At 37.1% G+C, this 15,056-nt stretch overlaps 1 protein-coding gene across 8 annotated transcripts in view; it reads left to right on the forward strand.

Annotated features, from left to right (window-relative positions):
• YLPM1 (YLP motif containing 1) overlaps nucleotides 1–9,354 on the forward strand; it is a 38,775-nt gene extending 29,421 nt beyond the window's left edge. For 3 of the 8 annotated variants that reach the window (XM_052782730.1, XM_052782731.1, XM_052782735.1), the window contains exons 18-21: nucleotides 1,183–1,234; nucleotides 6,459–6,589; nucleotides 8,398–8,577; nucleotides 8,941–9,354. In XM_052782730.1, the coding sequence (XP_052638690.1) occupies nucleotides 1,183–1,234; nucleotides 6,459–6,589; nucleotides 8,398–8,544 (330 nt within the window). In that variant the 3' untranslated portion in view covers nucleotides 8,545–8,577; nucleotides 8,941–9,354. Of the gene's footprint in view, nucleotides 1–1,182; nucleotides 1,235–4,939; nucleotides 6,289–6,337; nucleotides 6,436–6,458; nucleotides 6,590–7,796; nucleotides 8,578–8,940 lie in introns of those variants that run through there. The other 5 variants (XR_008234516.1, XM_052782732.1, XM_052782733.1 and 2 more) reach the window with 5 other exon arrangements.
• Nucleotides 9,355–15,056: the final 5,702 nt, after the last annotated feature.

Raw genomic sequence — 15,056 nt, forward strand, 5'->3', positions numbered from 1 at the left:
AGTCATTGATATATGCTTGATAGAAAAAAAGGTCTTTCAAGGATTTTGGAAGAGCAATGCTGAACATAATCAAAAGCAGTGTAGCTCTGTGGAATAGTACACTCTGATTTAGTAACCCTTAGCATTAACAAATACATGTGTATGTTTACCACAGTGGAGGCAACCTATAAATAAGAGCAGGAAAGAAGTTAGTGTAATAAAACTGGTCTGTGGATTGTTTGTTTTCTTGTTGAAATCTTCTAGAGTAGTTCTTTTCCCTCTCTATTAAAAATCATTCTTAAAATAATGAAATTCTCACAGGGGTTCCATTTCACTACATAGAGCTTTTTATGTGATTGCAGAGAAACATAAGTAGTTTTACACCAAATGTGAACAGCTGAAAGGAGTTATAAGGGGTTGCTTAGTAAGGATTTACTTGTCCAAGAGTATAAAATGAAAAGATAACAAGAAGATATCTAAAAATAAATACCTTTTTGCCAAATTTAATACCATTATGCTCATTTACAAGGAATAAACTGGCTAAAGATCATGACATGTAAAACGTATGATGACATTATTTGTAGGGAAACAGTGTTTTAGGAGAATCATTGAACTAAGAGGGTTATTTTAAAATGAAAAATAATACTTAAATCTTAGTGATTCAGCAGATACTCTCATTTAAACTAAAAAAAGAATGTTGTTTAGTTGTGGACTAACCACTCATACAAGAATTTAGTATGTCCCTTTGAAAGGGTTATTAAGTGAAGCTTGTGTGTAGTAAATCTGGGAATATATTCTTAAAAGCTTATGACTGTGGTAACTTTTTCATTTGTATTTGTAAAGCTTTGAATATTCTTTATGCCTGATAAGTTGTGTTGCAATAACTTTGCCACCGGGGATAATATAATATAGTAACTGTGTACACAGCACCATTGCTGTCTGTTAGACTCATTCTGGAGTTCTGTGTTTGCAGAGGGCAGCACTCTTGTAATGATTTGCAAGGGTTGCTAAAATCACTGAATGGGAAGTGGATGCAGAAGTTCTGAAATACTGAGTAATTTGTTTCCTTCATCTGATAACAAGAATTGTGCCTTACAAAAAGAAATACCTTAAGCTCCCATTGTAATGCTGTTTCCAGTTCAAAAGTGATATGCATGTGTGTCTCTCTCTAATCCTGCGAGCTTCTCTCTGTGTATGATTTAGGGTTACATTCCGAAAAGCAAATGGGAGATGGACACTTCTGAGGCAAAGCTAGGTGGGTATTTATTTTTTCCTGTTTCTTATAGTTGGTATCTGATGATGTTTGCAAAACGTGAATTTTCATTTTTACTGTGCCTCCTTACCAAAGACAAATAAATGTATTGATCTCATACATGTGTCTGAAACTGCAAAAGCATCTATACAGAAAAGGAATTTGTCTTCTGCCAGAGGCAAGGGAGTTATGATTTTATAACCATCACTGTTTTATATACTCATTAATTGTTCTTTCATCTGTTCAAGGAAAGTACTTCGTCTTAAAATTTTTAAAAAGCGGTATTTCTATTCTTTATTCATCTCTTCCATATTATAAAAAGCAAAGAGTCAATTTACATTGCACTGCATTATTGTTCATACTGCATACCTTTTTTTCAAGCCTAAATGTCGTCAATAGCTTCTTACTTACTTGGAGACGTGCCTAGTAGCTAACTGTATCAAAGATGTTTCTTGTTCTCCAAAATTAACATGTGTGAGGACAAAGTAGTGCCTTGCTTTGAAGTTGGTTCTGAATGATTAGGCTTTGGTGTATCTTTTCAACAACTAAGGTGTTGAAAAGTTAAAGTTCGTTATGCTTTTCAGTTCCAGGAGAGTACTAGAATTTTTCTTAGTAGGATGCAAAATGGACTTTCCAGGAGCACAAGGACACTATTTTTGCTGTGCTTTTTGTTCTGGTTGATGCTGCTGGTTGCGTTAGACGTTAAGTGCTAATATTAGGATTCTGTCAAAGCCAAAAGCAACTTTCAGGCTGAAAGGTATGCACCACAGCTATGGTGGAAGGTGTACACATGGAAAGGGGTTTCTAGTCGTTATGATCAGTTCTGTGGGGTTTTTTTACTGAACAGTAATGGTTTTAAGTGAAGATTTTATCAATGCAATCTGCATAAAACTGCTATTTTCTGTCACGTCTATGAGAAGTAACAAATATCTAAATGGGATGCAGCATGTCTTAACATTTTGAGGTTTGCTTCTGCATGGGTGGTACAGCCCTGTGTATCATTACTTTCCAATAACCAAAATCACAATTGCACCATAGAAACAGCATTAGAAGTTCTGACTTACATAAAGCAGCCTTTCATCTTTTGCTGTTAACTGCTTAGCTGCACCATCTTTTCTGCTGCTGTGCTCCCTTTTAAGTAATTTAAATATTTGTGGAATATATTGATGTTGTGGCACCTGCAGTACAACCGGAGGAGCCTTGTACTCAATGATTCCAGCATATCAAACAGCTAGGCAGTTAGACAGAATTAATTCAGGATTGCTCTGCATGTTCGTTATAAGAGTTGATTGGTTTAATATCTTAAGATTATTTCTTAAGTTTATAATGATTTTTTTCACAATAGCATATGAAATCATAGTAGTGGAAAACTGCATTGTTGAAGAATGCTCTGATACATTGTGTTGTATTCCAAATACCATAGACTTCTCTAAATACTGAGTAGTAAGAACAGATGTGTTGCACTGCATACGGTGAACCTTAAGTCATCCTGTGCATTTTAGAAATATAACAGGAGTCCAAGGGCGTGTTCTAAGAATGTTTAAGTTTTTATGTGTAGTTTCTAGCAATGTGGAGACTGTGCAACAGAAATTTACAGATAGCTTTCAAAATTTACCTCTCTCATGATCAAATACTGCTAACAAACAGAAACAAAGAACTGTGTTGCATTTCTTTCCATATGAAAACTCCATAATATAAAATGCAGGATTTTTATATGGTCTCCACTTAAATGTAAAATGGGGAGAAAGCAGCAGTCAATTTTATGCTAAAGTAAGTTACTTGCAAGGCTGTTGCAATAATCCTTTAACAATCAAACTCCATTAACAAACTGGATATTAGCATGCTGCAAGACACAGATACAGGTGCTGAGAAGGTCTTTCTATTAAATCTGTATTCACGATTTTACTTTTATAACTACCCTCTAGATCATTTTTATAAATATATAGAACTATAGATTAAAAGTAAATTCTGACAGGACATACATTTTTTAAAAGCCAGGCATTCCTATGTAATGAATGCTGTTTCTTTGAAAAATTGCTCTGCAAGGGCAGACAACTTTCAGCTCAAGGTATGTGTTATAAGCACTTGCAGTCTGTGAGTAAGAATTATTATATTTAATTCACAATAAGACTTTGTTGTAGATGACCAATTAAAATTATTTCCTGAAAGGCATGTAAACTGTGGTATGCATTTGTTATTCCAAAGTTAAGTTATTTCCTGGGAGCTGGCCTGCCTATTGCGTTTATTGCATTAGTCCCAGAGGGCACACGTTTGCAAAAGTGATATAAGTGCAGAATCCAAAAACAACACTGTAAGTCTTGTTTTGCTTTTTTGTTTTCTTTCTGAGTAGACGTTGTTACAGGAAAGCACAATAAGATCTTACTGATTGTAATAAGCCTCAGAAAAGTTCTGAAAAGTTTGAGTTCTTTAGCTGCAACATTGACTTGTGACAATCACCATACCATATACCCCAGAGCTCTTGCTTTAGTTTAGATTTGCTTTGGCAGGGGTGATGCATTCCTCTTGGGTATGTGTGTGGTATATAATTTCTTTGTGTTCTGCAAAGCCACATTTTTATTCTAAAGTCTAATCACTGGTCTGTCTCAGTGCATCGTGCACATGGGTTCTTGTATTTAAATTTCCAGAAATGGACTCACATGTTTAAAATTTTACTATAGTTGAAGTGTTTAGTGCAATACTCTGTTTCAAAGTGTGGCTTAGTGGTGAGTTCTACAGACTTTCAGGAAAGGAGAAATGAGCTCTGGCATAGCTGAAGTTTTGATGCCGCTGTAAAATTTGCTCTAGAACGCAAATAACATTTTACATAAAACTTTGTGGCTTTTGTATAAGAGGCAAAAATTTAGCTGATTGATTCATTTAGGTTTTGAAGGAGCTAATTAAGTCACTTTCAGATGCTTTATTATCAAAATTCTAAAGGTGAGTTTTTAAGTTCTGCCGGTTTTCAGAAATGCTGCCGCTTCATTGTTTTTAAAATTGAAATGGTAAAATGATGTTTGATAGTTTAAATAATCATCTGCCATAAATATTCATGAGGACCATTATTACAAAATGACACCTTGTCTCATTTTCTTTTAAAGAATATTCTGAAATAATGCTTTGTGGTAGGCTTTCAACACTTCTGTAGTATGTCTACTCCGTGGCACATGTACCTTGAACCACAATAGTATGGATGGAAGCAGAAAGGCAATCCAACTTCAAACATGGAAGGAGATAACATTTTAAAATAAATTCTGTGTAGCAGTAACAAAAAGGGACAGAGGGGAACCTCATACTCTGAACACCTCCTGAACTCCTCTATTGATGTTTGAGGGTTACACATTTCTCAGCGATGTTTTCAATTGGTCTGTGTGCAGCAGGGAGTGGGAGACTGAAGTCTTTCTTCCACGTTGGTAATGAGATGAGCTTGCATCGTAGCGTGTTGCCTTCCAAGAGGAATATGTCTGTGTACAGATACTTGCCAACAGAGAGCTTCTGAATTTTCAGTTCTTCATGTTCCTAAATTTTCAGTTCTTCATGTTCCTAAATGCTCCTCAATGCATTTGTTGCTCTCCTTTTCAATGTTATTTTTTTTCTGGAAACCCTTGTGCTACGAATGATCTATGCTGAGAGTAATACTGAGGAATAGTGCAAGTATGTTATGTGCTGGAGTAACAGAGGAATATTGTATAAATCAATTTTGTCTTCTAGAGGGAGTGCCGTCTTTCTGTGGAGATTGAGCTTCAAATTTGGCAGATTTAACTTAGAGCAAAAGAAGAACCTTAACTGAATCGTGTGACAAGATATCATGTAACAGATACAAATGTTCTGCACAGTTTTCTTAAGTGTTGGCTTTTTTAAAAGGCAGAGGGGGATTAAAGTGTTTTCTTGGACGAAATTCTGTATCTGTTCCAGGGAAATGGGGCAAAGGTGGAGTCTTTACAAATTTTAGAGTTGTATGAGGGAGAAATTACTTCATTATTTTGTGGCATTTAAATTATACTAGCATGTCTACATCACCATTGCCTCACATTATCTCCGTTGTTGCTCTTTTCTCTCCCATATTAAGTAAAAAAACCTCATCTCTGAACTGAGCTTCTTTAAATACATACCTTTGAACATCCTTTTCTGCTATCCAGAAAATATGTTGCCTGGTATTTCGTTGATTTCTGAGGCCTTTTGTGGGTGAATTTAATTACATCAGTGACTTCTGGAACAATGTTACTGACATCACTGGAAATGGTTTACAGAATATAACTGCCAAGCTTAGTATTCCTTCTGCATATGCTTGAATTGTTGGCTTATAAAATGGTAGCATACATCAACAGAAGTACTAGGATTTCCTTTGACTTGTAAAGCCGTTTTTCATTTTCCTGCTTTGTTGTTCGTAAGCTTACAATGAATACTTTATCTCCTTTCCAAAAGCAGTTTGCCACATAATTTCAAGAAGGTGTTGTTTTTTCACTGAAAGTAAGTGTCCAAGAGGAACAAAATTTTAGTACCTAGGAACGGAATTGTTTCTCCTCATGCCCTATTGGTTCAATAAGAAAAAGAAGAAAATGATGACTGTTGGACAAATGTACTGCTCAAATATTCATGACTGACCTCTTATACCATGAAACAAAAGATTCTGAGATATTTTTTTCCGGTCCTGGAGGATTTTTTTGAGTGTGTTTTCCTTGTGGGGAGAGAAAAAGAAAGAGGGGGATCAGGGTTGCCAAGGAGCTTTTTGTTTAGCAGAAACAGTATCTCAAAAACTTGTCTTTGATGCGTTAAATTATATGATCATCACTTGTTCCCTGATACTGCATGTATGCCATGTTTGACACAGTATTACACCCCAAATTTGGGAAAAAACGCTACAGCTTTAGTATTGTGTTCAAATACAGAAAGGTGGATCTGTGGTTCCTAGCTATTGGTGTCTATATTGTACCTGTAAGGACAGACTCCATATAGTGTGAACATCCAGAAGAGCAAGCTTTTCTCCCTCATACAAATAACAAGACTGAGTGTTATTGCCACACAGTTAATGTGAAAGATCAATAAAACTTGAAAATGGTGTTGAGTCTTCTCTAGTTTATTTCAACTCTCATCGTTCCACCTGTCAAGACAAGCTGGATGTACAAGTTCTGCTGCTCATTCTTTTGAAAATTTTTCCACTCTCGTCTTGTTTGTGTGAATAATAGAAAAAAATTCTCCTTTAACTCTGAGGCTCTGTGTTTGTTCTCAGACAAGCTGGATGGTTTGCGGACTGGCACTAAAAGGAAACGTGACTGGGAAGCAATTGCCAGCAGAATGGAAGATTATCTACAGCTTCCAGATGACTATGATACACGTGCTTCTGAACCGGGAAAGAAAAGGGTAATAAATTTTCAAATGACTTACTGTCTGTATATGACCATTTAACGGTCTCTGTGAAAAAGAGTTCATATCAAATCATTCAGTGTCTATGAATATGGCAGTTTCACTGACTCACTTTTCATTTTGCTGTTCCATTAGATTCTGTAAGAGAATATTCTTGAGAGTAGGGTCTTCCAGAGGTAAACAGATTCATTATAATGAAGTGAGGAATTGTAGATAACAAAGATTAACTATGCATGGCATGGCTTTTGAGATTGAGAATAGAATCATGTCCCATTTCTTGCTGGGGGAGAGCACTTTGTTTCAGAGCAACCTGTAGAGTCCTTTTCTTATGCTTTATGTTTTGTGATGAGATAGTGCAATATACAGTGCAGATTCCAAGACAAGGTGATGATTTTATTAAGCTTTTTTTTGTTAGGTTTTGTAATAAGTAGGCGGAGAAACAGTACACTGTTCTTATGTTCAAAAAGGTTCAGCTGAGGAAAGTATCAGCTGTGTAGGTTTTATATCAAGTCTTGTAGATGTTACCTCCTGCATATACCTTGCATAAAGTTTGGGAGATGGTGTATAAGAAGTTGGCTTCAACCACTTTATATGTAGTTCTGTTCTGAACACAAAATGCTACATCTTCAAATACCATTGTGAAAAAAAGGACAAAAAGTCATAGAGGAAGATGAAAGAGAGGAAATAGGAAGAGGTAATACTTTTTTTTTTTTTTTTTTTTTCTCCCTAAATAGAAAGACCAGCTTTTGCCACTAAAAGTCATTTGAGTTAACTGTTGGTGTTTGGGCTTCGTTTTGTTCCATAACATCAAATAGAAAACATGGGTAGTACTGGACAGTGTGCATGAGAGAAGTGGAGATACTAAGGCACTGGCAGAGGAAGTGATGGTGGAAGAAAGCAGACATTGCTTATCAGCAGGAATGTGTGGGGAAATCCAGGTAGAATGTGGAATAGGGGGGTGCTGGCAGAAAGGTGATAAGGCTATGTCCCCAAGTAACAAATCAGCCTGAATGGGACGAATCAGTTAGAATGTCAAGGAAGAGCTCCTTCACTTACTGTTTTTTCTTGTCCTGCAAAGGTGTGTTCCAGCTGAGTTCTGGACTGTAGCCCTTCATCATCACCTCCCTCACTCCCACCTCCCTGCCCTCCCTCCCATTGGTGTCTGGGTTTGTGGGTGAGGGAGTGACTGTATATGTTTGAACAGGATGAATGCAAGTGATCTGCATGATGACCGTGAAGAGCCACAGAGGAGATGGCTGCAGCTGTAAAGATGGGAGATAAATGCATGAAGAAGTTAATTAATGTAAAGAAATAGTGGAAAGATTTAAAGAGAAATGTACCACAGAAGATAGAGAAGAAAACTTTCACTCATTCACTGCTGAGTTATTCTTTAATGCTTTTTTCTGTAGTTTCACAGTCGTCTTCTATATGTTTCAATTGTGCAATTGAAAGACAAGTTGTACAGAAAATGAAGACACTAAATGAATCTTTTGATAATTCTTCCTGCAGAAAGCATTGCTTTGAACTATAGTAATTGCACTTCAGCTCTCAGATTTATAGCATTGAAATGGAAAAGGCTAATCATCTATACCTTTCTTCTACTCTGTGGAACACCTGGGATATTCAATTAAAAAGAATGTAACTGGTGTAGTTTCCATCTTTACCGTTGGAAAACAAATTAATACTTACCTGTTTGAATGAAAAAGTACAAATTAGAATTCTTGTACTCTTATCTGCAGTGGAAAGCCTAGACTTGTCTCAGGATTTCTTAAGAGATTGTCCTACTGATAGTATGTTCTCCGTAGGTACGGTGGGCGGATCTAGAAGAAAAAAAAGATGCAGACAGGAAAAGGGCCATTGGTTTTGTTGTTGGACAAACAGATTGGGAGAAGATAACAGATGAAAGTGGTCATCTTGCTGAGAGAGCCCTCAACCGCACCAAGTATATATGAAAAAGTGGTTAAATGGAATTTTGTGCCTTTAAGGTAAGTATTCAGTCTTCCTGCATGTTTATAGCCTTGATGGTTTTTTAAGAGTTGAGGTTGCAGTTCACGTCATTGTTAGAGTTCTCCCAGGCAACATTGTTTGATTTGGAGCCTTGTATAATAGATGTCATCTGTGCCCATGTCAATCTGCACCCTCCTGTACAGCATCTAAAAATAAAAGGAGAAGGATTGTCAGCTATCAATCTCCCAAAACTCATTAACAGGAAGATTACATTTTCATTAAAAGCGTAGTTTCGCTGTGTGCCTAGTCCTGTCTAGTTCAGATTTTGCTTACTATATCTTAACTCTGACCATGTTAATTGCTGTTTTACTTCATGTAACAAACTTTTCCTTTCTTTACAGGCCATTTGCTCTGAGGAGAAGTGAACCAAGGTGTCATGAGCATCTTGCATGGGTCATGTCACTCCCACCTTCACAGTTTTTCTTTGTTACTTTAGTTTCAGCAATTTTCTTGAGATATTGGCAGATAACCAGTGCCCTCAAAAAAACCAGCGAATCCCGCTGCTCCTAAGTGAGAGAGACAGTTTACTTTTTAATATTTTTGGAGGGGAGGGTGGGGGAGGGCCAGTAGTTTTAGCTGCTGTTTGTGGGATAAAGTGGAAGGATTAGACAGACGTTATCTCCACTGTACTGTCACAGAATGTTTATCACTTTTGCTTTGTGGCCGTTCTCGTTTTATACTGTATGTACCTTGTAGCTTATTGTATTAGGAAGCAGAACAATAAATTTCACTATAAACTCAGTGTTCTTGGTGGACCATATAGCATGTTTTTTGTTTGACATTTTAAATGTGGTCTGTGTTCACATGTTGACAGTGCTCAGAACTGTCCTTACCTGGAAGAGGTGCTGTGCTCATATTCTGGAATGTGTCCTGTCTTCTAGGTTTATCACCTGCTCTTCTCATAGGCAGCGCCATTAAGGCCCCAGGTTTTGCTGGCCTTTAGGAGTCATACCATTTCTCATTCTTCCTGGAGAGCAGGAATGATCGTTATTTTTTGGATCCTAGTTTCTCCATTATGTCAAATTTCCATTACTACGTGAGTATAGATTCGGTTGGATGGCTCTGAAATACTCAAGGTAGTAATGTATGAAAAACATTTATTTAATGCTCAACTTGAAAACAGGTACTATGGAGTTCTCTGGAGGGCAGCCTAGAAAATTCATTTTGGTCTTACTATGTCTTTTAGTCAACAATGATCCCTATCAGGGTACTTAATTCCATTCATAAGTCTACTGTCTCATAGAGAAACATCATTAAAAGAAGCAACAAAGACCAGAAGTTACACCCTTCTATTCCTTTAATAAGTGTGTTTAGGTTGCTAAAATAGATAAATGAATACCATTCCGCACTATTAAAAGTGGTACAAATTCTTCATAGATGCTGGTATATCGCTTCTGCACAGCATCAGGTTTACTGATGAAAACTTTCTTTTGTCCTCAGGTTTTGAAGCAAATGCCTTGTGTTGAAAATGTTGTAACCGGGCAAGGTGTTTAAATCCGAAAAGAATTCCTTTTTACTGGTGAATTGAACTTTTTTCTTCTGATCTTTCTAAGGGAAGAAAATGAAGTCCTGAATTTCCTTCTTTGCTATTCTTTGTTGCTCTGCTGAGTGATTACATTGCAGTTTGCATCTAGATTGGTAAATAACTAGTTCTGGTGTGGTGGTAGTTCATGCTGTTAAAGGAGAGCCATGATGCTAATAGATGGTTTTGGTTGCCATTCTAATGTTTTGGTTTATGGGATGTTTCTCAGACTTGTCTGTGGTGCATGATTGAAAGCTCTTTGGTAAACGAGGGGAGTAGCTGAACTTGTGTTATGCCCTGAATGTGTTTAATACAAGAAAATCAAGCTCCCTGAATGCAGTGTTTTTAAAATGGAAGGTAATAAGTATGCATTTTCTGTGTACACATACTATTATGTAGCATATGTACTATCTTTTTTAAATGTTGCTAAGTGCTCTTTGAATTCTGACTGAGAATTGTTGACAAACGGAAACTAATAGTTAAAAATAAATCAGTATTGTGTATAGCTGTGGAAATCAGGCAAGCTTCACTTTGGAGAAGTTACTCTCTCAGGTATGTGTAAAATGGGTTTCAGTCTATCCTCAGTTGTCCATAATGAAACTGGAGTTCTTGTGGCACACCATTGTTAGGAGTTGATGCTGTTTCTTGACTTTTAAGAACTGATAATGGTTTTGTCTGTATTTTTGGTAATACACATGAACCAGATCCTTTTCTAACATTTTCCTTTCCAGGCTAAATAATATTTCTGGAGCATGCAAATGGATAGCATGTGACAGAACCAATCATTGTTTACCATTTTTAACAATTTTGAAAATTACTTTAGCAGGTAACACCCAGAGGGGTCACACTGTTTATTCTGTGGTGCATGTAGAATTGAAGAGAGACAAGCAGAGAATACACATAAAGTTATACTTTGCTCTCAGAATGGAAAGAAAATGTATCAATCTTCAAGTTTAGGGCAAAATATCAGTTATGAAAACATACTGTTGCAGACTGTTTGTCAGACTGTTTGATCAGAACAAGCTGAAGGGCTGGGGTTTTTTTGTTGCTGTTGTTTTCCTGGTTCCCTGAAGTTCAGAACTTTTTCCGTTTCTGTAGTACAGAAATACCATTCCATAATTGTTGCCATTTGTTTCAGTTGGCTTGAATGTTTAGCAGGTCAGTCTTCATCTGCTTGATGGGAAGTGGCTCTTAAAGAAAATAACTTATGCCAGAACTACAACCTGTAACACATTCTACATACTCTAGTCCTTCAGTGAATGAAGAAATCAAGCAAATAGGAAAAATTCATTATTGTTGCTGACAGAACTGAGAATAGCTAGGTAGTGTCGTGCTTGGCTCATAGTCAGAGGTTGGTGATTAGTGATTTCGCTTTTGTCTGGAAAATCCTTCGCTACAGAATCCAGTAAGTTTTGATACTGATTTAGTTCTTACTCATCATCTGCTCACTGATACTGGCAGTAGCATCTTTCACAGCGCTGAACAGAAAGAATACCTGCTTTCATTGATGGCCAAATAGGAAAATAGGCATCCAGCGCTCTCGCATAATGATCCATCTTTGACCAATCATCCAGTTGTGCTAACTCTAAGTTGGACTGTTTCTGTGCAGTGCATCACATTTAAAAATACAACTGAAAAAAATCATCAGCTGCTGCAGAATGGAGCTGCTACCCCTTGAGCAAAGTTCACTGTTAAAGCAGTATTTTCTGTGAATTACAATTTCTTACAGCACTTCAGTTTTTCTCAAGACTGTCTGCTTTAAGAATATTGAAACTACCTGTCTTACGGTAGAAATACATGAGCTTTTTGCAAGAGAATGTGCAACTTAAGACATGCTGCTGCTGTGTGAATAGAGCTTAGTTGTCATCTTCAGTCACCTTGTGGTTTACTGTAGGATTGCTCATTAAGCATGATACAACTATGGTGTGAAAGAGTGAAAATATAGTCTAGAGTATTATATCAGTTCTGGAAATGTCGTGGTTTTCTTTTTCTTAAATGTTTACATCAACATGGATAAATAACTTACCTTGCATTATTAGTTCCCAGTCTTTAGAAGGGAAGAATTGGTGTTGGTACAAGTTAGAGTTTCACTTTTCACCCATCAGGTTGGGTTTGGTATTTTTTGGACTTTGCTTCAGTCATCTTTGCGAACCCTGTCCATTAATTGTTCCTTGCCTGTCTGTTTGTAAACAAAATACATTACTGTTATTGTCTGTCTGTAAGGCATTGTTTTAACTATTTTCTGAAGCCTTTTAATCTCTGAACAACCATTTAGATACCATGGCGATTCGGAGGAGGATTTCAGTAGTGGCTCTTATGAAAGGATTGAATTGGAAGAGTTGTAATATTACACTGAAACAAATATATTAACCTATCCCCAAAAGCCCACATCTAATCCAGTTGAATAGTTAAAAATTATGAAGAATTGTGATTTGCAAGTCACATTAGAAAGTATGCTTCCTGCAGAAGAATAGTCTGTCATTAGTGTGCTTTTAAATCAGAGGGAAGAACATGACCTCGCCAGCCAAGATCAGTTTTTTCCCAGTTTGAGACTTCAACATCATTGGAACGCTCTGAGAATCCTTTTCAAAGGAATGAAGTAATTCACCCTGTGGGACAGCTTGTTGCCACCTAAACAAATTTATTGTTACCAGAAGAAAAAAATATTCTTTGCCCATTTATTTAATGCAGCTGTCATGGTGAATCGTTTAATGCCCTTCAGACACAATTTCCCTTAGCAGATTGTGCCATTTTATTATTAGCATTGCTGCCATGAAATTTTGGAAACCCACACAATATTGGGCAGACCTTGGGACTTTAAGAAAACGTGGTTGATCTGGGTTGGAGGCAAATTGTGCATTTTGCTATGAAGTTCCTAATATCTCTGCTGGCATGCAGCTAGCTAACTGTGAATTGACTGAACTGAAACCCAGGAACTCTCTTGGAGTATTGTAACTCAGCGTATGTGGACTGGAAAGGGGAAGCAGTACTGAGAGTTTTCTTTGCCTGAGGAACATTCACATGGTCTGCATCCTCAGGAAGCCAAATACTGATGGGTACATGGTTCCTTTTTATTATGCCTCTCTTCGTTATTTAACATTTCCCAGATTATTTCTGGGAAATGAGGTCGCAATACTGAACCTGAGGTTTATTGACCATTTGGGATCAAACTGTACCAGGACAACCTGCATACTATGAGATAATGTATTGAGGAGCAGAGGTGGCCATCTCAGTTGAGATCTGCACATTTGCAGCATAAACTATAAGTGGGTAAAAAGAAATTCAAGTTCTTACAGCATGGTGGTGTAGGACTGATTATACTTAGTTTTCTTTCCATAGTAGAAATGAGAAGAGAAGGAGATTTCCTAGAATTTTAAATATGAATGGCCTAATTATCTTTCTATTTTGAGTGTCTAGGGCAGTCATCTTTATTCTCTCATAAAACTTGAATCAAAGTTGTTTTCTCTTCTCCTGCTCATCCATTCCTACAGGTTTGAGTCAGAATCCTTTGAGAAACTAAAGGAACACTGAGTAACTATTCTGATTTCTGCTCAAGATTAATCACTTTCTTTGTCATGGTGAAACTATTTTGTTTCATTCTTACCAGTGGAGTGTTCCAGCAATTGCGATGTCTCTTTCTACCGCTTCCAAATTTGCATGGTACTGGATCTGCACCCTGGATTTGAAGCCTTAAATCTTCCTTATGCATGTAGGTTGGAAAATTGGTAATGACAATGTTTCATTCAAGTGGATTACCACTTTCTAGCTGATAAATACTGTTTGGAAGCAGAATGTGCTCTTTTATTAATGGTTTTGCTTAAACTAGGTAAGCGCAAGTACTGTTACCAAACAAAAAGTACAGCAAGTTGCTGGAAATGGAGAGACAAGTGTGTTTTGAAGTCGCATGTCTTCCATTTTGTGTTAGGTTTCTAGTCAGGAGGCTCTGGTCTCTTTAAATTGTAGGATTTAAGATTTGAATATGCAAAACCTCAAAGCTGCCTGGGTGGAAATGGCACAGTTTCTTTTTTTTCTAATATTTTTCTGACTTGCAGAACTCTCAGATGGAATCTCTTTGGGAGGGGAGGCCTTTCCCTAGGACTTGTGCTCTGGAGTGTCAGTCATTCAAATATTTCTCCGTACTGCTTACCTTGTATGTGTGTACAGGCGCAAAGTTTGTTTCCTTAACTGATCAAGATACACATGTATGAATGGATGTTCAGCTTTACACAAGAAATTCCTGATGCTTTTTATTAGGAAGGCGTCTGAACTGTCTGCTGTGACCAGTATATTCATATATGAAGTTGCTGTGTTTGAACAGTTAGTACTCTTAGGGGAATACATGGAAGGCTGCAAGGTTGTTATCACTTCACCAATTCCTGTGATGTTGCTGTCTTTGGAGAGAAACTATAACTGCAGCGCTCGTTGCAAAAAAAACCAACCCCAAAACAGAAGTGAAAATTCTCTATCTAAATGAAGAAAAAAACAAACAAAAAAAAGAAAAATGGTAATACAGTTAGTTTTACTGTAATTATCTGAGCTGGAATCTGTCTTGTGTGGATAGAATGTGCTAGCAACTCCACTGTCTGAGGCGTCTGCTTTAGCAACTGGCTGCATATATATTTGTGGAGGAGAATCTGAAATTAGTTCCCACAATTTTTTGTCTGCAGGTCAAAAGTATAGTTGAGCGAGCTGATTTAGAAAGCGGTTTGTCTTGAAAAAGCCTGTTAAGGGTGATTTGAAAGTACTTTTTCATTCTCTTTAAAAGCACAAGCCATTAACAGATTTACATGTAAGCTGAAACATTGCCCCCCAGAAAATAGAAGCGTCTTTCAAAAACTAAGATTTCTTCTGTTTAACTCTTGTAGGATGTTACTTTTCTTCTCTGGGGATTAGCGCAGAAAGGGAACAGAGCTGCAGTTCTTCCCTGCTTCAGAG

This window comes from Harpia harpyja, chromosome 3 (genome assembly GCF_026419915.1).
Source record: "Harpia harpyja isolate bHarHar1 chromosome 3, bHarHar1 primary haplotype, whole genome shotgun sequence".
In the NCBI taxonomy this organism is placed as follows: domain Eukaryota; kingdom Metazoa; phylum Chordata; class Aves; order Accipitriformes; family Accipitridae; genus Harpia; species Harpia harpyja.